This window comes from Trachurus trachurus, assembly GCF_905171665.1.
Source record: "Trachurus trachurus genome assembly, chromosome: 11".
In the NCBI taxonomy this organism is placed as follows: Eukaryota; Metazoa; Chordata; class Actinopteri; order Carangiformes; family Carangidae; genus Trachurus; species Trachurus trachurus.
The window spans coordinates 14,356,986-14,382,593 of NC_139904.1; the positions used below are offsets into that span (position 1 = coordinate 14,356,986).

The following is a 25,608-nucleotide window of genomic DNA, read 5'->3' on the forward strand; positions in this document are numbered from 1 at the left end:
GTTTTATTTCAAAAGGTGTTAGTGCCATGCTGGATTGGAGACGTTATGTGTGATACCTGTTGAGCAGGTTTTACATTAGGTTACAGCTTGTTAATACTTGTTTTGTTTTAAACAGGCCGAAGCCATCTTGTTCGAATCAATCTTTGAATCTTAACTCATTTATATCACTTAACCATTTCCCAATCATAAAATCTAAAATGTCTCTTCCCTCCCATGTGTCTCTGTGTGTTGTGAGCTCTGTTGCTTTCTCAGCAGTCAGTGTGACTTGGTTTGCTGTTTGAGTGCAGGATCAGAAACACCGTTTCTGGAAAAAAAAAAAGCTACACTTCACCAAGAAGTACTTCTGGAGATGTAAGCAAGCTGCAGCATCATCTGTCAAGTCAGAACACAAACCTCTCATCTTCAGTGGTTCCTTGTCTGTTACCAACTAAGCCACATGAAAAGATCAACTCCTCCATTAGTGTAGGCTGTCTTGTGACAGTTGACCACTTTTTTCCGATGGAGCGGGACTTCATTGTCTCACCATCAACTGTCATCTTCTTGAAGTAAATTAGGACTGCATGTCTGTGTGTTATAAACTCAGACTTGCTTTATAATTTTTTCTTTTTTTATACTTGTGTGAAATTTACAAACAAAGAACATGAGGTTATCATGGTTGTTACAGTCTTAAAACCAAAGTAAGTCTCTCCATACAATAGATTTCTTCCACAACCCCACACCACTGGTCCAGTGTTGAAGGATCAACTTGCAACCATTTTCAGGTTATAGAATTATGTGGGTGAAAAGTCACCACTCTCACAACGAGGATGATGACGTCAACATCTCTTTATTCAAGCAGTGCACAGGATCTCACACAAACAAGGTTGTGGGAGAGGAGCTCCCCAAACAAAGAGGTCTCTCAGTATTTAAACAGCGTATCACCTTGCCTAGCAACAACCACGTTATCGCTTACGTTGCAGAAAGATGTTCTCGAAACTTTGCTGTATCAAAGCAGGTGGCATACCTCTACTATCTCAAGGCTCTTCTTCTGAACCAAGCCTTCTCACACAACTTCTCTGCAAAACAGGACTTATGATATTTTTCCATCGCTTTCTACTTGCCAAAAGTATCTTCAATAAATTTATGTTTTATTGTTTTCTAATGCTACTAGTTGATGTCTGAAATTAGTTCAAAAAAGAAGAAAAGAAAGAAATTTAGCTCCTAGAAGTAGAAAATAACTAAAAAAGTATTTGGGAGTAGAGCAGTAGGATTTTGCAAAGTCCCATGGATTAAATGAGTTGGTATCTATGGGATGGAATAACCCATGATCTGAGACGTGCCAATATAATCAGTTTGACAGTGTTATCTGTCAGTGTCTGTCTGACGCAACAAAAAAGTGGGAATCCTTTTTCGTAATTGGCTCAAAAGAGAGAGACAGAATTACACACCTTTTTTTAGCTCTGTAAACTACACCCTGACCCTGATCAAAAAGTCCCTTCTCTCTTTTGCATTTTATACCACTATTTATACTATGTTACTATATTTATCTGTCAAAAAGGGTTAAAAAGCAGTCTGTGATAAGCCTATAATCTTTCACTGAAATTTGAAAGGGCTGCGTTTTCAAATCTGAGGATGTCTTAAGGCCGAAACAAACTGTTTATCTAATGGCCTGCAAGTGCAGTGATGCCTGCTGTGGGTTGCCTGGAGCCACAATGAGTCATGCTTTTCTCAAAGCACTGCTTAGATTTTTTTTTTTTTATAGCAGCAGGTTAGCTGCATTGCCAACAATGCCCGCAGTTTCCATGAGGGAAACCTATTCTCAGCGAGCACTCACATTACATTGTGCCTTCTGTCACTCTGACTGGCACAGAGATGATAGTAGAAGGCAGGTGGTTAGATAATGACACTGACCTAAAGTTTCCGGCAAGAAAACAAAACACAACCATAGTATCCCTGGGACTTCTGAGTAGTCGTTCCTCATGAATAAATGAGTAAATCAAATGTCAAAGTTGTCAAAATATTATAAATATCATCTCTTCCATGGTATTGGCTATGACATTGTTTATCACAAGCAAAAATAAAGAATTCTTTAAATCTTAACTTTTGGCTGCGTCTGCACAAACAGCTTCAACAGACGAACCTTTAAGGTGGGGCTGGGAGACAATTCAATAATGATGTATATCTATTGATGATATGAGGGGCAGCACGTGTGTGTGGTGACCGGTCTGGCAGTATTTAAATACCTGAGAGAGAACAGCACCGTTTGGTCGACAAGAAAGGTAAAACAAGTTCTCTAGTGTTGGAACACGAGGAGTAAAGACATAGGGTATTTTTTAAGTATATTTTGGGGGCTTTTTTGCCTTTAATTGATAGTCTAGTCGAGGGGAAGCAGAGAGAGGGGGAATGACATGCGGCTAAGGGCCGCCAGAGTCGGGATTCGATCCGGGGCCAGCTGCAGCGAGGACTATAGCCTCTGCACATGGGGCGCCTTTACTGACGTCAGGCCACTTAGACTGATTTACCTTTGCTTATAATAATTTTAACAGTTATAACTGTAGCCCTAAGCAAGAAAGGTGGTTGAATAAAGAGATGAAGTTAAATTCAATTTTTTTAACTAAAAGTAAGTCGTTAGGCATGAGATGCACAAATATTTTAAAGAAAATTATCGATAACGATAACAGTCCTACTTTGAGGTCTATCCTTGCAGGGTTAGAACCTCTCGCTCTGGGTATTAAACGCCTATAATGGATTTTTAAGGGCTTTGAACTTTCTTGATTAATTTGTTGCAGATGATTAATTTCAATCTGAGTCACCTCCCATTTTTCCTCTCAGCAGAAATTTCACCTTTGCCACGCAGTAATCCACAACTGTCATCCGTTTCCAGAGGTCAGCAGCAGGAGAGACGGAGCGTTTTGTTTTTGTTGTTTGTTTTTTTTACAGAGGATGTTAGAAGATGAAGTGGAGACCTTTGACAACTTAAGTATTCAAACTAAAATATTCAGACTCCTGAAATGCCAAAGGTGCCACAACAAAGTGCAAGACCAAAGTCAAAACAAACCCTGGAGCACGACCACATTTTATATTCTACATTTCTGTATTTCTTCGCAACCTTTGACATGGATGTACAAATGTCTGGTGCTGGTCTTAAAATCAGGCCCATTTCGCCATTTCCTGCAGTCCAATCTCCACGTTGCGTCATAGCTGCCGTGGCTCGTCCAGACTACCTGCCAGCTGCTCCTCTTGATAACCACGATGATATGACAGCCTCCTGACAGGCTCGTCTTTCTCGGCCACTCAAAGACTGACAACCTATTCCAGCTGTTATTCTATCCCACTTGACACCACTCCATTTGTCCATCTGTCATTTCTCTTCCTCCACCCTGAGCCCTGCTCCACCCTCTTCCTCCCCTCGACTACTCCTCCATTTGTCTGTGCCCTGCACCGGCGGAGAGAGAGAGCGACCCCGGGCAGTCGTGTCCTTGCCTGGCTGTCAGCCGCTTCTGCCGACCTGAAACAAAGCCGTGGCCTCATGGCGCCGTAATGCTCCGTAATGTCACACCAGGTGGGGCTTGCCAGTGGCTTGGCTGTGACAATGAAGTCATCTGCTCTCAATGGGCTGATGAGAATGAGCACAAGCGCAGCAGATGAACAATGGACACATCTGCAGCCGGAGAACACGAGACAGGGTGCTGCCAAGAGGGGAAAGATACTGGTGACAGGAAGACAAAGACTGGAAGGACTGGGGGGAAAAATATATGCGCACAGTCATAATCAGCAGCACTTTCAAGTTTTCATCCTCACTTTCAATTGCTGTCAGCTCTTCCAGCGCCCCCACAAGAAGACCCCGTCTACTGTAGGCTGAGCTGAACGCTGCTCTCTGGGGACTTTGAAAAATTGGGCAACCATCATTTTGACAGATGATGCGATACGAGTCAAGATGTTGGCAGCGAAGGAAATTTTTGCATTTCATTTTCACAGACAACACACAAGAAAAATTAAAACGATTATGTATTTTTTCTTTAACCAAACAAGTGTGTTCCTTTACAGCTGGAAAATATGACTGTTCTTCTAGGCCTGCGCCTCCTCTGTAGCACCACACCGGTTCATTGCCTCATTTATAACGGTATGTTGTGACACATTTTGCAGCTCCTGTGTTTTGGAATTCATTAGCTCCAGCCCTAAACATATTTATACTCCTCTAAATACAACAGTGAGCCAAAGTTACATGATTCTCTTTGGTAAATCCTTCTCTGCATTTGATACAACCTAATTTGTTCAGAGCTATGGGAAGCCACTCTGTTCGCCCTGAGGGACCAACTTAAGTTGTGAGGCCAGCGTCTTGGTCAGGGCAATAGCAGGAGCATTTTTTAATTCTTCTGTTGGCGTAGGAGGGAAACAAAGCGCCCAGAACAAGCCCATTTAATCACAGGGTACAACACAAAGACGGAAAACCAAAAAGATGACAGTTCCAGAGTATATAAATATTCTAACGAGACAGGACATTGTGGAGGATTTAAACAGAGTGGTGGAAAATGAGGCAGAAGCCAAGTAAACCTTTCTAGGGAATGCAGCAATCATCGCTGAGATTAGATTTAGCAATGGTTTTAGTTTGACTGCATAGTGATAAAAGACTGGAACAGAACAGACTGCTTTGAATTACTGCTATTTCATAAAACAATCTGAAAACTAAATAACAGATTCATTTGCATGGGATTAAAAGAGGAAAAAAACAACTGAAATCTTACCTTCAAACAAAGAAAAAGAATGAAGCACTTCCAATGAAGACATAAAATCTAAATGACAACAGAACACAAGACATTTAAGTGGTGCCAAACTGACAGCCAGCCAATCATCTAACCGGGGAAACCAGCCAACGGGCATAATACACAGAGAATTAAGCAGGCAAATCTCAACATGAGACACGCAGTGTTAACTAGGGTGGGCGATATATGACCTAAGATTTACATCACTGCATTTTTTGTAGTGTGACAATATTATATCATGGTATTACAAAATTATAAAAGTGAGTCTGCTTAGACCCATAATTCTACTCTTTACACTTTAGTGCAGAGCTCTGCTGCCAAACTGTCCTCAAAAACTGTTTTGACTGTCCCTAAGTGAATACAAATTCAAAATGTTGTTGTATTTACTTTGATATTATTATGATTCATCATTGTTAGCAATATAAACGCCGCTTAATCAAAACGTTGAGGAAATAAATCATATTTATTTTGCTCCGGTTCCTGCAAGGCAGCAGAGGACTGCAGCTCTAATCACATTTTAGAGAATGTAATTAATATTTTCCTCATTATTGATTTCATCACCCACAACCCATTCATTATTAATTAGTGTTCATTTTAATGACTTGAAGACATTTTCATTTCCTATCATCCCTGGGACAGGGACAGGACATTAGCCTTGAGCTTCTGCCTGCTTTTAGAGAACACATTTTAAAGCAAAAGTTGTATAAGAAAAAACGTGAAATGTATAAAAGAGTTCTAACAAGTGTTGTGAATGATGCAGGAGCTTTGACCCCAAATGTCTCAAAGTTGAACCAAAATATCAGTGTTTTTAAATGCACTTTATCTGGTGAAGTGGAGAGGATGCTAGCAGGGAGGCTAGCAGCTCTCCTGCTGTTAGAGCAAGAGAAGTCGCCCACCTTTAAGTGGTAACTTAATATAACGTAACCACCTTGCTGAGTACAAAACAGAAGTTATCCAATTATTACATCAAGCACCACGGTGTGATTACAACTACCTGACCTTCAGAATAACCTCTACTTAAGGTTTTCTTTGATAAGCTGGCTCTTAGCCATCTACCTGGGTTTGCCGCCGATGCTCAATGGGGAGTTTCTAGGGAGTTTGTGCGAAATGTTGGAGGGATTAAATTGAAAGGAGAAAAATTACTCAAGGATAAGCTGAGTTGAGCTATTTGAACTATTCAGTAATGCTTTAGAGATGCTTTAAGCAGCTGATCTTATTAAATGGGCTCTGCTGTAAGTAGTCTATCAGCTACAGAAGACATTCAATTTAACCTGAGGCAGAAGCTGACAAAATAATAATAAAAAAATCAGCCTTATCCTCCGTGATTAAAAAAACATAAAGCGGTGACATTACACATGTACATGCACACACAAAACAAAGTGATAAAGCAGTTTTTGGAACAATGAAATCTCTTTGGCTCCACAACCAAAACCTCCCTCAGATTGGGTGCCTGGCAGGCAGTAATTTCTTCTCTCCCTCTACGCCTCCTACCATCCTACCACTGTTCCTCTCACTCCTCCTTTCTTCTCCGCTCTGTATGCAGGTGCGCTCGCCCACAGAGCTGCACGCTGACTCCTGTCAGTAAGAGGACAGGGATGTATGATAAGCACAGATCCACTCTGTTCCTTCTGCCCCACTCTCCCCACCAACATCCTCTGTCTTCTATCCAGAGGGCATCGAGGACCACTTCAAAGCCAACGTGGAGAAATGGAGGAGAATAAAAAAAAGAAAAAGCAAAGCAAAGCTGGGCCGATATTCAAGAATTGTATAACCAACAATGATGTACACAGTAACCACGGACAAAGTCACATAACTGTCGTAACAAGCAGATATAGCTTTTCCTCGTTCAAGTATAGCTCATTTCCCCTTGGGATAAGTCCTACTTTAGGGCTGGCTCTACACATGCATCATCTACAGCCGTTGGCCGTTCTTTGTTTGTTCTTCCAAAGCCTCTCACCCACCAGTAACACACAACATCTGACTTTGTAGCCCCCCTTTCAAAAGATCTAACACTGACGATGCACTGGCTCATATATATTGTTGTCCAGTCTGTCTCAGTTCACTGTGATGGTTGTTCTCCTCAGTGGTGGTCGGGAAATACTAATAGTGAAGACCGACTCATGAGCAGATCCTACAACGCTACTACTTATGCACAGAACAGTCTCTATGGGGGAAGCACAGGAATTCAAAAGCAGCGCTGTCAATTACAGCCCTGCGTTCGTTAAGTGGACACCCGGCTCCTTCTGTTTTTCCCCGGGCCGATGGGTTCTGCAGGCTGGGTGGTCATGGAACAGCAATCGCATCAAAGTGCCCGTGACAAGACAGAACAAGCAGCCTGACAAAAGATGCAGCAACCACGCATCTCCACCCTGTGTGACACAAACTAATTGCGTGCATGAAGTAGCACCATGTTATTTTGAGTTTACAAAGGGATGTCTCTGGTTATTCGACTTAACGCTCACTTGTCGGCATGAAATACTAGTCGGTTTAATTGTTTATTAATATTATATTTATGTGCCACATCGGTTACCTGCTGCAGCCCAAGCCCACCTGAGCCAGTGTGAAGAAAATTAAAAATAAGTTTGTATGTTGGCTGTGTCAAAAATCATCTAACAAATAACCACTGGACCTGAATAATGCATAACTACGTTCAACATACAGACTGCTGCTGTTAGCCACACTAGGCAAATCCCATTAATTACATAGACCTTGTTTCAGTCTTGTCTCGCCATAGTTTCAAATATAATTTGTTTTTTGCAGTTTTCATATTTTGTGCTGTTACTTCACTGTAGAGTTGTGTGCAGCGCATGAATCCACTCAGCTCCTCCAAACCTCTCACTCTCTCACTGACATGGACCATGTGCCACAGTTGGACCAGTTGCATCGGTGGGCTGACAGCCGTTTGGTTGGAACGAGAGCGCCCACCCTCAACTAGTCCAAAAAGGTTGAAATTGACAGGTAAATTTGACTTTATGACAATAATACAGTTCAACAATACAGGGTTTCGAGTCAATATCAATGTGTACTTCCTGTAATATGCATATTGAAGTACTTTGAAACCCAACCACATAATGACTATAGCCAAACAAAACCACTTACATAATCTCTTTTTTCAAGAAAGACTTAATTCTCCCCTCAACAACCTTCATCAGTATCAATTCAACCTCTGAAATAACAGAGACAAAAGCTGATGCATGTTGTATGGATTTAAAAGAAATTGTGTTTGGTTAATGGTGTCACGCAATGTGAGGAACTAAAAAAGCAACTACAGGAAACCTGCATTATCTTCTCCATCTAAAACGTTGACACATACGTGATACTATCTAATTTTAGTGCCATGTCATGTGAGTTGACATTTTCACATCCGTTATCTTGCCAGTGAGCATCCAAACCATAAGTTATAAACCTATAGGCACTACAATAAGGACATCTAAGATATGAGACCATTTGGATGGAACAACAATGATCTGAAATAAATACATTTGACTTAAACTGAGTTCAACAGTGGAGGCCCATTACTGGTTAGTGAACGTGCGGTGTACGACTAACAGTGTCATCAGCGTTGTAGATGTAGAGACGTAAGCACCGAGCTGGAGTGTAATTGGTTTCTTGTGTTGCTGAAAGTTATAGAGGTACAAGATCACACTGTTTAGCCCTCAGTAAAGAGTGAAGATTTGCAACACAGAGCTCAAAGCTGTCAGAGGACAATGCTCTTAAAATCTCATTAGTGAACGACTGCCAAAACTGGGTGGAAGACTGCACTTCTACTGCTTATGCAAGCGGTGGGCTGTGTTGAACCTCTTCCACCCCCATGTAATTAAATGTAAAATCAAACAAACACTTAACTGGCTTATAATGTGCGGGTGAACACACAAACAAGAATGTTCCTCTGGCTGCACAGCACTCATCATCGCGCTAACAAACTGAACCGCCGTCTAAGCATCTCCATCGTGGCATCTGTGACTAGTCTGGCCGCGGGGCTGCTGACAAGCACCTCTTGTTGGGTGACAATCTTGCCAACACATTCAGAATAGCCCCACCAAATTGGCTGACGGGCTAAATAACAGGGCATCAGCTACCTCAGTTCAGTGTGACAGAATCAACCTGTGTTGTCCCTTTGTTACCGGCCTGAACGGCAACGTACAAACAGCTGAGTACACACACATTTGCACAGCCAAGAGGATAACCTCAGAATAAAGGGTATGAAGACAGAAGGAGAAAATTCAAGCGAGCTGGCATAAACAGCCACGGCAGGAGAAAAAAAAATCATCATCTTTCTGATGTTTAAATAATTAGCATACCTTTAATATAAATGACACTGTAAACACCAGACGATGTAGAACAATTAACTGCAAATCAAATCTGATATGACATTGGGCTATTTGCTTGCCTTTTATCGCGCTAGCTGGTGGCTTCCCCGGGCCTGACGCCTCTTCCCACCAGAAGGTGCTCATCGACACAAGCCCCAGGTGCTCAGGAACAGATCTGTCGCTTTGCTTCTCTCTCTCACACACACACAGTCGCACGCACACACACACACACATATGCAGCAAACCTCAGATTCACAGACTCCCCTGTTTTCCACTGCTATGCCTGGCAATAGTCTGCTGGGAGGCCTGGTCTGGGAAATAGCACTTAATCATCTGAGGCTTGACATGAAGCCTCCTGACTGAGGAGAAACCAGTAAATAAAACAGCGGTGTGATGGGAGGAAGAAAAGGAACATTTTAACCTTCTTATTTCCGAGACTTCTGTGCGAGAACAGTGAGCCTGTGCTGATATGAATTGAGGAGTCGGAGCCAAAAACTATCATTACCTTCCACACCGAGGTATGCTGTGAAACGGCTAATAAGTTGCAGGGATATCTCCAATCTATTAAGCAAGGACTAACGTGAGTCTAGGAAATCTGCCTCTAATAATGACCAAGGACGGGAACCACGGCTAAAACCTCTTCTACTGCAGGTAACTGGACACCGTATCCACACTGAATATTTCATAAGCTGTTGGACAGTCGGTCGGGGGTTTAAGCAGGGATCACAGCTCCAGCCAAGTGTCTGGTAGGAAGATCAATCACGAATTATTCTCCATTTTCCCACACTACCGCTGTACCTAGGGTGGTGCTGTGCCAGCAGCTGCTGCTGGGATGGCCTAATCAACTTCCAGCGAGACGTCATGTTTCTTTTTTGTGTGTGTGACGTGAAAAAGACAGAAGGGGAGAAAATAGCAGAGTGTGTGTGTAAGAAAGACAGAGAGACACACACAGAAGCTGCTACCCCCACTAATTCTGCTGGCTTTTCAAAAAAAGCTGAGCTGGTAACATCACTTGTGGGGGCAATTTAATTTTCACAGCACTTAACAACTTTCTGCAGCAAAGACGGTATTATTAAAGGGGTCAGACACACTAAAACATCCTGTGTGAAGTGTTATCTGATGTCAATGTGTCGTTCGGGATAGTGTAAGGGGGAGGGGGGCGATGCACGACTTCTGTGAGACTGCTGACATTTCAGGTGCTAAAATCACACTTGTTATAATTTTGAGAATGTGTTTCTAAAGGGGAAAAAAAGTTCTTCTACTGCAGCTAAATTTTGCAGGATATCTAAAGAGAGGCAGGTGAAAGAGCGCGCAAGCAGTCGGGATGAGCCGAGGAGTCAGAGCAGAGATACAGTAGATGATGTGTTCTGATAGTTTCAGATGATGTTAGGCAGTTTTCCAGTGTCTCTTGGGCTGAAAATCTTCTCTTAACCTGGTAACTCTGCAGCAGTGAAGAGTGCACGCAGATGGCACAAAACACTACAGCAGCAGATGGCACAAATACTACAATCCCAACTCTCTCTAACCTTAGCCTCAACATTTTCAACGCCACCGGTACGATTTAAATCAAGATCCATTACTAATCTTGCAATTACACACAGATTTCTGATTTGGCATCTTGAAAGTTTTACGGTATTTAAATTTTTAGATGAGTCAATTTAAGCGCTTAGTTAGGAAGAGAGAGGATGGGAATCATATAGTCACCTTTTATGATAATGTTGTTTAAATAGGAACTATGCAGGATTTGTAGCTTATCTATGCTGCATTTCTACCTTAATGAAACAGCTTTGGAGTAATTGTGATGGTTTAATAAATGGCTTAACTCGTTACGAGGGAGAACGGAGGCCCTCTGCCTTCCACGTGCGTGCTCCTGTGTCCCAGCTCTCGTCTCAGCAGCACTGTCATACAAACGCGCCCCGTAACCCATCATCTCTTGTTCACGACAGATTAAACTATAGAAATATACACGTCGTAACATCGTATACAATATATAAAACGTTATCCACTGGTCTATTGATTGATTTCTCGCCAGTGTTGTTGTAAACAATGCACATGGCCAAGAGGAGGGTTAGCAAAACAGCGGGAAGCAACCGGACTTACACAGTTCCTCGTTAAAACATTAAAATTCTCTATTCTCATTCTCTCAAATATTGTGATTTTCTGCTTTTTACGAGGCGTTTTTACCTAAGATTAATTGAAAATAATCATCACATCAATAACGATAATGATTGTTATTTGTAGCCGTGCAAAAAAAAGGAAAAAAGAAGAAGCACAAACAAAGCTGCCTGATAAATGAGTGAGATGACAGATTGACTATTTAACTCACTGATTCATCAACTCATTATTTTCACACCACATACGTCTTAACACACTGTACTAGTGAACTGGGCTACTAACAGCTAACTTCCTCTCTGGCAACATAGGGAAACCTCCATCTAGACCTTGAGCAAAGCTCCAGTCATGCGAAGCAGCAGCCGCAGCAGCAGTTCTGCTGCCGACAGGTCAAAGAGAGAGAGTATGAGTGTAAAGTGTGAGTGTGAATGTGTATGTCTGTGCTGCTATACCCCGGTATCCAGCTCATTATTTGCCTGACAGGGATGCTTCATCTCCCCTCACTCTACTGTCAGAACGGACTCTATTTCCTGACACAAGCAAGGTGGAAAAAAAGACTTGACTGCTTCTGAAGGAACGCACCCCTCCCATACAGACATGTGCTTCACAATCCAGTTTCCAGTCTAGTTAGAGGAAGGAAGAAGGAACAAATCTCTCTCTTCTGAGGAGCACCAGTAGCAGCTTGGCAAATACTAGTACTTCAAAGAGGGATATATTTATACAAGAAGGGTCGGAGAGTTACACCTCCACAAGGTAAAGTCTGGTCGGCGGCAGTCATGACAACATCCTTAGCAGAAACCATCCACTGACTGACTCGCCAGCTGAAGAAGACTGAGCATTAATTTGGAGTTGATTAAAAAAAGTGAAATGCATTTTTTTAAGACAGGGCGCAAGTTTTGACTTTAATTATATTAGCAATGGAGAAGAGTAAAAGAAAAATCTCACTTGCATGCCAACTAGAGCTGACTTGGTTTTTTTTCCTCCAATGATCAACGAGCTGGAGCCAGATAACGGGGCGGTCATATCAGGGCCATGCCTCGTGGTTGTTTGCATATTGCAGAATAAGCTTGATACTTTTGGGTGCTTGAAAATCCAATCTCGATTCTTCAAATTGCCAGCTTGTTTAACGTAATGGTTAGCTGTAGGTAATTTGAAGCTGTGTGCAGAGAAAAAAAAAATCAATAGCAGAATCCAAGAATTCAGATGACAGTGGCGCTAATCATGCATGTCTGGGGAATGATGGCTACTTCCAATCAGCAGCCCGTGTGCCTGCAGTTGTACAATACGTGTTCTCGCTCCTCGCTGGCAGAAGAGGTGAGGAAGTTGTAATGCCTCCTGCAACTAAAAACTAATTATCATAAAACACCCACATTTTAGAGGGATAAAGACTCAACAGATGATATCAGAAAAGCCTATTTGAATAATGGTACGTTTAGTATTCTGGGGCAAAACAGTGTTAGCTGGGATCAGGTTTGTGTTAATCTATACAAAACTCAAGCACCATGGCTGACAATGTGGGGATGGGGTCCCAAAGTCTGATCTCACATTCCCAGAGTGGCAGAAAACATGCACTGCACGTACACACACACACAGAAGCATTCCTGAAAGAGTTAACTATTGTAAAAATGTAGGCCAATGGTTCTCAGCAAGCTGATCAGGATTACATGCAGGGTCAAGGGATGACTGTAGGGACTAGGAGGGGATAAATGTTGCAAGATTTATGAATATTTGACTGCGGATATACAGTATTGCTGGTGTAAATCTCTTATGATTTATGCATTTTTCTTCAAAAAGATATAAAACGTAATTTTGTGTCTGAATTCAGCATCTTAGACGTTTAAGCCTGCAACAGACGGCTCCATTCAAGCATGGCTTTGTTTGCAGGGTCCAAAAGAAAAATAGGAAAGAAACAGAACAACAGATGTAGACGACTCATAGCTGCGAGGGCTTTTAAACTTCTGAATATCAAAAGACTGTGTTTGCCTTTGTTTTCTGGACATGTTGCCAAAGAGCTATACAGATCTTGCTGTGCAACTGTAGAAAATGATGCCATGCAGGAGCTCCCACGGTGACTTTGAAGTGTAGGGAAAATACCATACACCATACATTGCATAGTACATGCACTGTACCAACTAACTGTGTGGCCACCCAGGATATCTAATCGGATATATCAAAGCTGTGAAGAAAGAGCGTAGTTTCTACAGAGCGTGTGACATTTGCAAGTGCAACTACTCATTAACAGTCCTAAGGTCAGTCCTCGGTGCAAATTCCAGCCTCAAAGCAGGATCAAGCTCATCTGAAACCGTATGGAAATGGTAAACCTCTCATAACCCCTAAGCCTGGGATCCCCCACCTCACCCCCTGGCTACAAAATGCAATCATATTATTAACATAATTGAGGAGACGAATGTCACCCTGAACAAGACATAGTAGTACCTGTCCTTGAAAATTAATAAATGAATGCATCAGTCCTGCCGTCTGGTTGAACGGCACACAAAGTACTGTATATGAGAGCAGTGAGGGAATGACAGTGCATTGCAACCAGGCGGACACTAGTGAGCCCATGTGACACTGTTACAAGGCGGAATAATCCTGCATTGTGATGACAGACACACCAGACCGGATCAGTTGGCTTCCGGGTTAAAACACACACACACACACAGCCTGCCGGTCAGGAAGAGCACAGGCTGTAATTATGTGCATAAACCTGATAGCCCGACATGCAAATAAGTCCTCGTCATTGCTAAATGCAACTACAAGCTATGATACCGTAAGTCTAAGAAAGAAAAAATAATAATAAAGTCGCCCAAATCAATCACAAATCAATCACATCTCGATTTGAAACATTTTCAACTCCACCCTCTTGCACTGAATTAAGTTTTTTTCCCCCATTGAATTAAAACTGGTGCTGCTGAGTGAGAGTATGTTAAACCATCCACCTCCATCTCTTCCCCGTTATTCACACGTTTTTTTTCACAAGCTAAAACAAAGTTGTAGCCTATCTGCAGCTGAAGACTCCTTATAAACTTATCAACTCTTGCTGCATGTTAAAATCAAAATCAAACAAGCTATAGCTGCTGTGATCATCACTGTTGTAAATGTCAAGGTCCCTCTCACAGGGAAAAAACACACACACACACACACACACACACACACACACACACATACACATGCATCAGGGCCACCGACCCCCACATTCAAAGTGTTTGGTCCCAAGGACATCAGAGGAAAAAATCCTGTCATTGTTCATCACGACAGAACAAGAAGTGTTAATCAACTGAGTACGAGCCGGAGCATCTCTGAAGTAGTGAAGAGATGTGTTCAGGGGAAAGAAAAAGAAAAAAGTCGTTGCTGTGCTGCTGACTTTTACGGAGTATGGAGAGATAATATAACGTTATCATTCATTTTTTAAAGGAACAGACCTCCTGGGGCGACTTTGACCTAAATCTACACACACTACAAGCAGTTGTTACCAGGGGAACCACCACCACCACCAGCAGCAGCAGCCCCCTCTCTCCAGCCCCAAGCCCCCCCTTCACTTCACTTCAACCCGACGACAAACGTTAGCTGGTAGCTTAACTTACCATGGATCAAACTCGTGGATGATGCTCTCGAACCGGATCACCGCGAAAAGTCTGGAGCTGAATCCCGCCAGACAGGCCAGAAAAAGGATACTGAACGAGAGTAGAGACTGCCACCCTGCCGGCTGTGTCAGTCCGCCAGACAGGCCTCCTTTACCGCCTCCTCCTCCACCTCCTCCGCCTCCTCCTCCTCCACCTCCACCCGCCGCGGCGCCGGGTCTGCTGTTCCCGTGTACCGAGCCACCGCCACCGGCATTGGTGGACGCTTTGTGCCTGCTGCTGCTGCTGCTGCTGCCGTCGCTGGCTGCGTGGTGCTCCGCCATTTCTGCGTGCGGTGTCGGTTGGGGTTTGCCGTGTCTGCCGCCGCCGCTCCGTGCTGTCGTAAAAACTCCCTTATTTTTTTTTTTTTTTTTTTTTAAGTGACCGCTCTTCCTTATGGTATCCTATCTTCTAGGTTCCTGCGCAAACACATATAATATGTCTAAGTTATATGTTTACAATATAATGTTTGAATTCTCAGTATCGTGGAGCCGAGAGGTACAGCCGTTACATCCCGAAACGCACACTCATGCGCCACATACCGAGCCTGCAACAGAGTCAATCCGCTTCACGATTGAACGCCGGTGGAAAGGGGCGGGGGAAAGGGGCAGTGGGCGGGGCTTGGGAAAACGCAGACGGCCTCTCACAGATCGACAGGTACGAGAAGGCGGGGTTTACCGTCGTTGAGCCAATCAGAGAGCAGCACTGATTATATTGACAGACGTGTCCACCAATGGGAACACAATAAATCATGGTCGTTGCCCGCTGATTGAAATAAGGATCATCCCAGGCTGTATGAAATTGAGTCATTCTCGCGCTCACAACTATACATAAAATCCGTATTATTCGGCTTGAAGTTGGCCGTGAAGAGTTGAAATTGTCTTCTTTTTTTTTAAATACAGAAGAACAAAGTTAGGACAATGGGCAACTTGTCCAAAATGTAAAAAGAGACAGTTTTCCTTTCAGCTAAAAGCTATTGGCAGGTCTGTGAAGATAGATGTTCTCTGTAAGTGCAATATTTCTGTTGCCCTTGGATGTTCTGGACTGGGTGGTGGAGTGGTAATAAAGATTGATGTGTCTCATCATTATTATGTCCCCCAGCAAAGACAAGAACACAGCATTCATCATTCTCTTAAACTCAGGATGTACTTTCACAACTTTCCCGCCTGAAGCCACAAAATCCTATATTGGAATAAGACACCTTTTTTGAACATTTCAAATAAATGCTCAAGCTTTTTGATTGATTGTATACATCCATTTTGTGCCTGCACTGTTTCATAGAACCACGAGACAGTGGCAGGAAGCGCTATTGATTCATCTCAGATGTGATTCCCAAGGGAGGATGAACAACAGTCCAACAGTCTTCTTGGGTGTAAAACTATCAAATTGAGAAACAACTTTGTCTCACATTTGTTGCATGTAGGCTACTGCTGCTTTGTGAAACACCCACCATTGTGCATTATCTTACCCTTTATCTTAGGTTACCCTTGTGGCCCTACAATTTAAAGAGCCACAGCGATCTGTGAACTGACCCCCAAAACATTGTTATAAATTCATAATTTGGATTTACAGTGTTTATATATTTGAATTCAATTCATTGCTTTGGGTATAAGAATATTTAAACAGATGCTGTATACTTGGGCTATACTTTTCAGAGCTGTAGATTTTAAACAAAATGTTTGTTTTTCCATTTGCAATATAAAGTGGGTTAATTACACCAACTTTTAATAGTTTTGATATGAGAATATCCCATTTGCTGTTTTGAAAACTTCACACACTGGCTCAAATTTCCATCTCTACTTTGCATCAACAGTGTTTACAGCTACCCCGTCACCCTTTAAGATCATTTTTTTTAAATTATGTAAATGAAATATTCATGTAGAAGAAGTTTGAGCCGGCTTAGTACAGCTGTGGATCGGGGCTATCTTCTGGAGAGACGAGGAGGAGATAAGAGGGAGATGAGAATACAGCAGTGGAGAGACGGCGTGATGGAAGGCAGATAATAAAGGGGAGTAAAAGGATGATTATGAAAATTGATGGGGGTCATCATAGAGAGTAGATGGAGTGGCAGAAGTGGATAAGAGTTTTGAGTTCATGAGGAGATCACAGAGACCGAAGCTTCCACAGACAGTATCACAGTCAGTGCCAAGAGGAATTCATGCATACATGCACACTCCCACACAGCATACACACAGGCAATAGTGTGTAAATCCACAGTGCAGCCAAATACATGTAATCCCACACGTATAAGCCCGTGCATATTGATAAATAGCCCACATTTCTATGCGTACACTATAGCACACAAATATTGGATCACAGACAGACACAGGCAACCAGTCCCTTGATTGTCTATTTAGGTCTATTTATGCCGCAATGAACATGCTACGCCCTTCGCCCTTGCCCCCTCTACCTCCTAATTCTGAATGGATGACCTTTGAGATAAATAGAAATTCAGGCTGTGAAGATTGCTTCAATCGCATCTATTGTCAAAAGGCCAAGTCCAGATGAAAGCCAGCCAAAATGAGTGCTGTTGCCAGGCAGGGCAGCTTTGCTCTCCTCCGTCTCCAGGGGAAGACTTGAATGTTTGGGTTTCCTTTGTCTTTCTTTTCTTTTCTTGTTTTGGTTTTTTTTTTCTCCCAAGAACATTACAGACTTTTCGAGTTTATGCTCAGCATTCTTGGGCTTCTACGCTTTTTTCTTCTTCTTTGCCAAAGGCCAGTCTTGCAAAAAAGCTTAAGATGCCTGGCATGAAAAGCTCTTTGCACCTTTTTCTCTGCTTCTCTCTGCTTTGACTGCATGTGTGACGGGGTCAGGAAGTCACTCCTAACTGACTGGGGAGATTATAATCAATTCTCTACACTTTTTTTTCTTCTTTTTTTTTTGCTGAAGCTGATATCACTGAAAAAGGTGCAGCTGACAAATCCTGGAAGCCACACAGCTACGGTATCACCTGGGTGCAGCGTTGAATGGATTCAGCAATTTGCCACAAGATGCATAATCACCTCAAATCTCTCAATCAGTTGTGCATGGTGCATGCCGCACAAAGCGAGGAATCCTCCACGAGCTTGTGATGAAAGCAAACTTCGTGAAGCCTCCAGTCTGATACAGGTGTTATGTGAAGAGCACAGTCTGGAGGAGTCTGATGATGATTTTTTTTTAGGCTCAGACTGTGGTGTGAAGGATGTCTGAGGAGCAGGCACACCATGTTCCCGGATTCCTGACATCCTTGCAACACACATCCGCATCACAATTGAAGCTGTAGAATTTCACAGATGAGAATTATAGATCTATTTATCACCTACGCCCACATATCCCTATTGAGGGTCAGTAATAACGGGCTGGAGCCTTCCCCAGCATGCAGTGGGTGGAATGGAGGGAAGCTCACTAACCTGATTGCCAATCCATCATCCAGATAACACACAGAGTCAAACACGTTCACACACCTTTGTAGAGCCTCTGATTTATCTGCTGTCCATCTTTTCTAAAAGACACCAGAGAGGGGGAAAAAAACTTGAGACCAGGCTTCATTTGACATTGCTCTTCGCTAATTGCCTTGTGCAGCATCAGCATGTAAAACCTAACAGGGAGAGAAATCCATTATGTTGTATCAAAAAAAAAAAAAAAAGGTAGCAGGACAGGATGTTTGCTCATTGTGAGTGCAGCCAGCTTTAAAGACTCCACTGAGCCTGTCTGTGTGATCTGGTGTAACAGGATGATTAGCCAGAGCCTGGGGATTGTCACTGCACACACACCACACCACCGCAATCATTAACAGAAATGAGAGCACTTAAAGAAAAACATTTAGCATCCCAATGAGGTTCGGCGTCTTACTGTTATGAACCTTTTATTTACCTGTTGCCAACAGAGAGTTCGACTGTCTGTTTTGAAACTCTCCAAGAATCTGTTCATCATCATAATAACTGGCTCAAGGTCTCATGTGTGGTTAAAGGAATTTATTATCCAGCTTTAAAAAAAAAAAAAAAAAAAAAAGAAGAAGAAGAAAAAGAAAGAAAACTAAAAGTTTGACCAGGTTTCCACGACAACGGTTAAACGGCATCTCGATTATGAGTCAGATGAACGTATCAGACAAATACTTGAGTAATGACCTGAGTTAACTTCTAGCTGATGATGCGGGGTCTTTCACAGGGTTACCTGTGTGGCCTCATCAGTGACACACCATTTCACACCCAGCACGGCTCATTTCTCCAACAGTCAATGGGGCACAGAGAGGCAGTTAAATCCACTAGATGTGAACATGACCCACTCAGTCCCAGGCAACACATTTGGATGATATTCTACAGCTGCACAACATCTTAATCTTGACTTTGATGGAGCGCATGCTGGCATGGGATCGGCCTTGAGGTTCACCTTGTATGATGGGACTGTTAATCTTGATCCGCTGTGATTATCTCTAACACTACATTACGTGGCCATTCATATGCACCGCACACACAGACTCCTTCTTTAAAGAAAATTGCTTGTTGTGATAAAATATGAAATAGTGCGATAAGCTCCCGCAGATCAGAGTGCGTTTCCCCCCAGTTTGCAAGTCTGCATCTGCCTCGGGATGCTGTTGAATTCATTGCAGTCATCAGTCATTTTCCAAAGCTTATGAAAAGTTATTTCTCTCTCTAAAGGGTAGGGGTTAGCAGCAGGTACAATGACAGTTTTGATTGACAATATCTTTTCTTTACTTGATTACAAAAAATTATTCCATTTGCCAAAAAAGGAAGAAAGAAATCAGTGCAATAATCTTGTACATGAATGAATCCATTATTGAGAACTTCAAGAAAGAATGAAAACATCACTGTCTTGATCTTTGCATCTGTACAAGAAAACATAATTTCACATAATAACGCAGTCACAAAATCTATGTCCTGAATCTTTAATCAGGCTTTTAATCACAGTAATTAGCCCATGAAATTATACAACGATTATGCAATCACGGGATTAAAAGAAATCAGCTTGCATCTGAAGGCACCATGCAGACCTTCAATTCAAATAAGGAAAGGAAACTTTCGCTTTATCCTCTTTTTTTTTCATTTATAAGAACAACTCGCAAACAAGCATCGGCATAGAAAACTGTCTGTAAACGTTCACAGTTCACCACATTCATCAAGATTGATTCTGACCTGCCGACACCGTGGAAAAGGGCCTGAAGTGATTCTTCAAATCCTATTGGCATGCTGCATGAAAAGTTTACAAGAAAGTTGCAGTTGATAGAGCGAGTGAAAGAGGAAAAAGAGGAGTGAGGAACTAAACTGAGCTCAATGGAGATATCAGATGTCTGCAGGCAGGATGTTAGAGTGTGAAAAGTTGGCTTGCACTTCCACCCCGTCAGAATAACAGCTGTCTCACCAGCATCTTCTCTGTCTTTGGTGCAGTTGGAGCCGCCTCTGCATGATGTCTTCTTAGGGGGGCTTGCCATTCACATGTGACAAATGCAGTGAGCAGAAAACGGTTGAACTTGGTCTGACATTATCCCTGTGGGAGAGAAAAAATATGACTCACGTGTTGGAAATTGAAGTTTGCCTCCCTATTTCCCAGCTGTCTCAGCTTGACAAATGACCCTTCTCTCACTTTCCTGAGTGGCCGGCATTGGCTGTCTCTGTTCAGAAGACAACCGATTTATGTGATATTGCTTTAATGACAGCCCTGAAACCTCGGTGGCTAAATTACGGGAGCGGCATCCAAAACAAAGGGATCAGGGAGTCGCAAGCTGCCTCACAGACGCCAATCTCCAGTGGTCACAAAGAGCCTCCGTCCAGTTGTTGTTTTGATGAAGACCCCTGTCATATATGATGATATTTGCCTCATTTTCTATGACATACAAGGAAGGATTCATGGTATTTCTGTATAGCACAGTGTGTTAACTTCTGTCTCTTCTGCTTAAATGATTCATTGCAACACCCTGGTTTATAATGTGCAATTGCATTAAATTAAAAGGCCAAATCTGGTCCATGTTGTGACCGTGGACCACTGTGAAAAGGCGGCTCAATACCAAGTGGCCCCTCGGTCAGGACTGTGCATCTGTGTGCTTAGCCCGTGTCCAATCGATTCTCTTTCTGGTTGCCCTCGGTCGGTCATCTGACAGAACACAGTTCACGCCTCCCGATAAAGTGAAACTTAGCTGGCCTTTCCCATGAATATGGGAGAGCTGAGATGTGGCAGGAGGGAGGCTGCAGGATGAGCAAGTAAAAGGAAAATCCAAAACACAAATATTTGCATTCTCTCTTAATGAAGGTGTGATAACATGTCCTAGTCGAGTTGTTCAACACAAACGGATTGCGTATTAAGGCAGGATTTAAAGCACCAAGCAAGATTTAAAATGTAAGCTAAACACTGGGTCTAGTTCAAAGACACAGTACCTTTACTACAGTGTGTTAGAAGCTCAGTAGAAACAGAACAGTCCTTTCAACAAGAGGTCGGATCCAGAAGATGGTTAGTTTGGCAAAGCATCAATTCCCATCAAGTCCATCCTCAGGAATATGATGAGGGAATTTCAATTTCAAATTTGATACTTGAATTGGACTTCAAGATGAACAAATTTCGATTTGGTGGTAAAAGGTCAAAGTCTCTGTGACCTCTCTGAGCTGTTTTTTGGCCATAAACTGCTTGTGAGAATTCATTGTTCCAGAGTGTCTTGCAAAGCCACAGATTGTCACTCTGGGTGAACTCCAGAGAGGACACTCTGCTCCTCAGAAAGTTAATTATGTTTGTGTGGCCTGGATACAATCCTGTCTCAGCACCGTCAGCTGGAAGATTGTATGTAGACTTTGCAAATCATGTCCAATCAAATGAATTTACCACTCGTGGGCTCCAATCCAGTTGCAGAAACACCTCAAAGGTGACCAAGAGAAGTGGGAAGAACCTTAGCTAAATCTGAAGTGCCATAACAAATGGTCTGAACTATTACCACAGTGTGATTTTGTGATTATGTTTTAATAAATTCAAGTCAGGCTGCAACATAACAAAATATGAAAACACCGAAGGGGTCTGAATACTTTCTGAATGCACTGTTTAAACACAATTTTGTTACAGCCATAAACCTCAAACTTGGTTTCATCAGCAAATGGGACTTTTTATCCAGTTGACTGTAAACTGCTGGTATTTCTTAGCCCACGCCAAGGATATGGCCTTGTTTCCCCTCTTGAAAAGTGGTTTAGAAACAGCTACTAGTCCTCTGAGACCACCATGAGACAGCCTTCTTCTCACTGTGCTTTTGCTGATTGGAGTCGTGCATTCTTTATTTAGCTAGTTCTGCAATGAAGTTGCTTCTCCATCTCTAAGGAAACTGAGCTTGATGTATTGATCTTCTGATGATGTGGTCACTCTGTGTAATCATGCTTTGGATACAGCTCAAACAGCTTCTGGAAAGGGCTTTAGAGTTTCATGCACTGACCCCTTCGGAGGTTTGATGGTGGCGCCGATTGTGTAATGTGACTGAACGCTGGCGAGCAGAATACTGAAAATGGGAAAACGGTGCAGATGAAACACTCAACCAGTCAGATGTCCCTCTCGAGCTCTCTCTCTCTCACACAGAAGCTCAGCAGCTGCGCCGTCTGCATACCTTCAAGGACTCTGTCTACAATGGCGTGGCCTTTGAGGACATTCTTGACTGTGAAGGCCAGACCAAAATGAAAGTCTAGTTTATGAATTATTTCCCATTTACCCTCGAGGTGCTGTTTTATTTGCAGAATCCATCCTGCTCTTGTTTTGCAGAATGCTTCCACAGTCATTCATCACAAGCATGCAATGAATCATGGGATAGACTGGTCTATGAAGGAGTGCGGGAAATAAACTATGCATTTCTCAGTCACATGTCAAGGAGCCTTTGAAATGGGACAGCCATGTCCAACACGCTGTGACGCAACGGATCTTCAAAGCCTCTGAATTGAGACGCAGCGACAGACAATGGACCCGTGTGTAAACGACCATTTAGCAGCATAGCAGCTAATCAATATTGCCGCTTGCGGAAGTGGATAATGTTGATGCGAATTACCTAACTCCCTCAATCCGCACAAGAAAAGTACATTTATTTTCAAAAGGGATCTACTTAACAATTCAACTCGCCTTGGATTTGTATTTTCTTAGACAAGGTCTCGTGCACAGCAGACATAAAGACAGCCAGGACCTGAGGTGTTAGCAAATCAAAGCAAATAGAAACTTGGGAAAGCTGAACAGCGAATATGTATTTTGTATATTTCCAGGTTACAAATAGGGATGATGTGTTGCCACAGCAGCTGAAACAGCAGGAGAGGGTCAGGGAGGGCTGGCTGTAGTTAACAAAAAGAGTGAAGTAGGAAAGGAGAACAGCAGCCAACAGGGTGCTGTGGGAGAACAGGTGAGATTGACAGAAAACACAGAGACAGAGCTGTGTTCATTATTTATCTGTCACAAAATTGTACAATACTAACAAGATATTTTCAGTGGATATTGGCGTGTGTGTCAGTATTTTCTTGAGTGTCTAGACAGGAAGATGATTTGGTATCTTCTGTACTAGGCAGTGAATTGCATTGTTGGTCATTTAACGCAGGCAGATAAACATTTTGCAGATGCAGGAGTTGTTTTGATGCTGATGGATTACTATCTGTCATATTTTCACATGACTAGTTATATTAAATTGATTATAGCATTTCAGAAAATGAGGAATATGACTTGCCTCTTCTGGCTTACATCGACTTTGACCTTTCAAGAAAACGTTTCTGCGCTCAGTGTAACAATGAGTCGACTACAAAATGCAAACAGGTTTTTAACAATGCTGCAGCAGATACATCTGCAGATTAACATCGTCACATCAGGCTCGCTGCCCTCCCTCTTGGAACATTAACTGGAGTGGGACAGCAATCAGTAAATTATTTCTAAATAGGCAAATTAATATGGAACACAGATTAAGGGATATACCGAGCCAAATTAGTCCCACATCATCATCATCGCACCATACATGCAACCAGAGGATGATTGATGCTGGGAATTAAACAGACTGGCATCGTCCTTGTCAGCTCCAACGATCAAATCATTCCAGCTTTTGTTGGAAGGGAAATTACAATATAACTGCCAGCAATGGTCTTGTTAAGAGTGAGCAAACAAGACTCTTAATGTATCCTCCAAGACAAACATGCTCAGGTTTAACATCCTCCCATCTCTGACACAGCTGGGCTCGTCCTTGATGGGCTGTTTTTCCCCCTCCTGTTAAGCACTCTGCGCTGCTTTCTCACCGAGGATATAATCACACAATAGTTAAATCAGGCATAAGGAAATTACAGTGGTATCAAAGCGATCAAATCCACTGCCATTTGGAAAACGAAACCCTGAAAAAAAAACATTTGAGAGGACAGCAGCGGGGGTAATGGCTCCTGATAGAGCAGCAATCTCATCTGTTCATCCTCGGCCCTGTCTGCCTAGCTGGTGCCTAATGTCTAAACAGGCTCATCAGCTCCTGGACAGCTGCTGCATGCGACTGGGGCTCACACGGGTCTTGAACTTCCTTCAAGTATGTGACTCCCCCCACTGCTGCCGGTGTCAGAGCTGCTCAGCCGGAGAGCTGCTTTTGTACTCTGTCAAGTGAACATCTAAATCAAATGGGTATTTGGAATCAAAAAACACATCTGTAATGGAGTGGGCCAGTTGTGAGGGGTGGAGGGGTGGGAAATGGCCTCCGACGTTAACTGGACCCAGAGATATCAGAGCGATTTGTCTTCCCTGTCATTCCCTTTACCGGGAGCTTAAAATATTGTTTATATCCCTCACCAACCAACGCACTTGCTCAGCAGCTTTGATTGATGTACGAGGTGTCACCATGGCAACCAGCGTGTGGGAATGATAAGTGACTTTGGCAGGAGAGTTTATCCTTCTGGGTTATTAAGACGACCTAAGGGTTGTGTGAGTGTTTTTTTTTTTTTTTGCCTCTTTATGTATACGTACAAGCTGTATAAGCTGTGACGAGTTGTTCCTGGCTGAACTCTCTGCCTGATGTTGTCGCCCACTCCACAGGGTTAATCGGGTTAGAAAGCATCATGACTGAGCAGCTGACAGGGATACATAGGCTACTACCACATGTATGGGATTAAAACTGTGTTAATGGATGGCTGTTCACCGGCTGCTTATGTTTGTGACAGGTGAGTGATGGGCAGTGCTGAAATTAAGGAAAGAGAGAAAGTCAGGGCTTTTTTCCCCCCCTTATAGTTGTGCTTGCCAACAGCAGCTGTTAAAATGCAATTAGTTCCCACCAGGACTCAAAATGACTCCAGTGTTTGGTGACTGGTTAGTGCCACTCAGTGTGAGTCCTGGTAATGGAAAGGACCTGTCACATCCTGAGCTCAGCTGCTTTTATTTTCACAGTGCAATGCCTCCATTCCCTCCGCCTTACTAAAAACACACAAATGTTAGCTCACTGGATCCTGCACCTCAGCTCTGAAACCTATGTCGCTGGCTGCAGAAGGTACAAATGATGCCTTTGTGTGTATTATCCCGTAGAGCCAGTGTGCCCTCTACTGGTTAAAATACAAAGTGCAAAGGCAAGAGGGCACATCCAGGGGAAATACCCTGCTGTAAAGTCGGTGGTGGCAGTGAAATAAATAAGAGCGCAGAAGCTCCCATGTTGCCTTAATTAAAACAAATGGTGGGATAGCAACATAGACAGGATGATTTGTAGTAAGATTTGTTTATGCTGAACAGACTGAGTGTGAAAAAACAACAACAACCCAAAACACGATTTATCTGCTCTTTTCATTATTTACTGTTGCTAAATGATGACTGATTTAATTTGCAAGTCACATCAGTCTAAATTGGCATATGAGGATTAAACATAACAGGATTACTGTG

The 25,608-nt window shown here is 42.8% G+C and overlaps 1 protein-coding gene across 1 annotated transcript in view; it reads right to left on the bottom strand.

Annotated features, from left to right (window-relative positions):
- The window catches only part of LOC310993662 (dolichyl-diphosphooligosaccharide--protein glycosyltransferase subunit STT3B), an 82,647-nt gene extending 67,311 nt beyond the window's left edge, over positions 1–15,336 (bottom strand). Inside the window, exon 1 of the mRNA XM_083982085.1 lies at positions 14,749–15,336. Coding sequence (XP_083838211.1) covers positions 14,749–15,068 — 320 coding nt within the window. The 5' untranslated portion in view covers positions 15,069–15,336. The remainder of the gene's footprint in view (positions 1–14,748) is intronic.
- Positions 15,337–25,608: the final 10,272 nt, after the last annotated feature.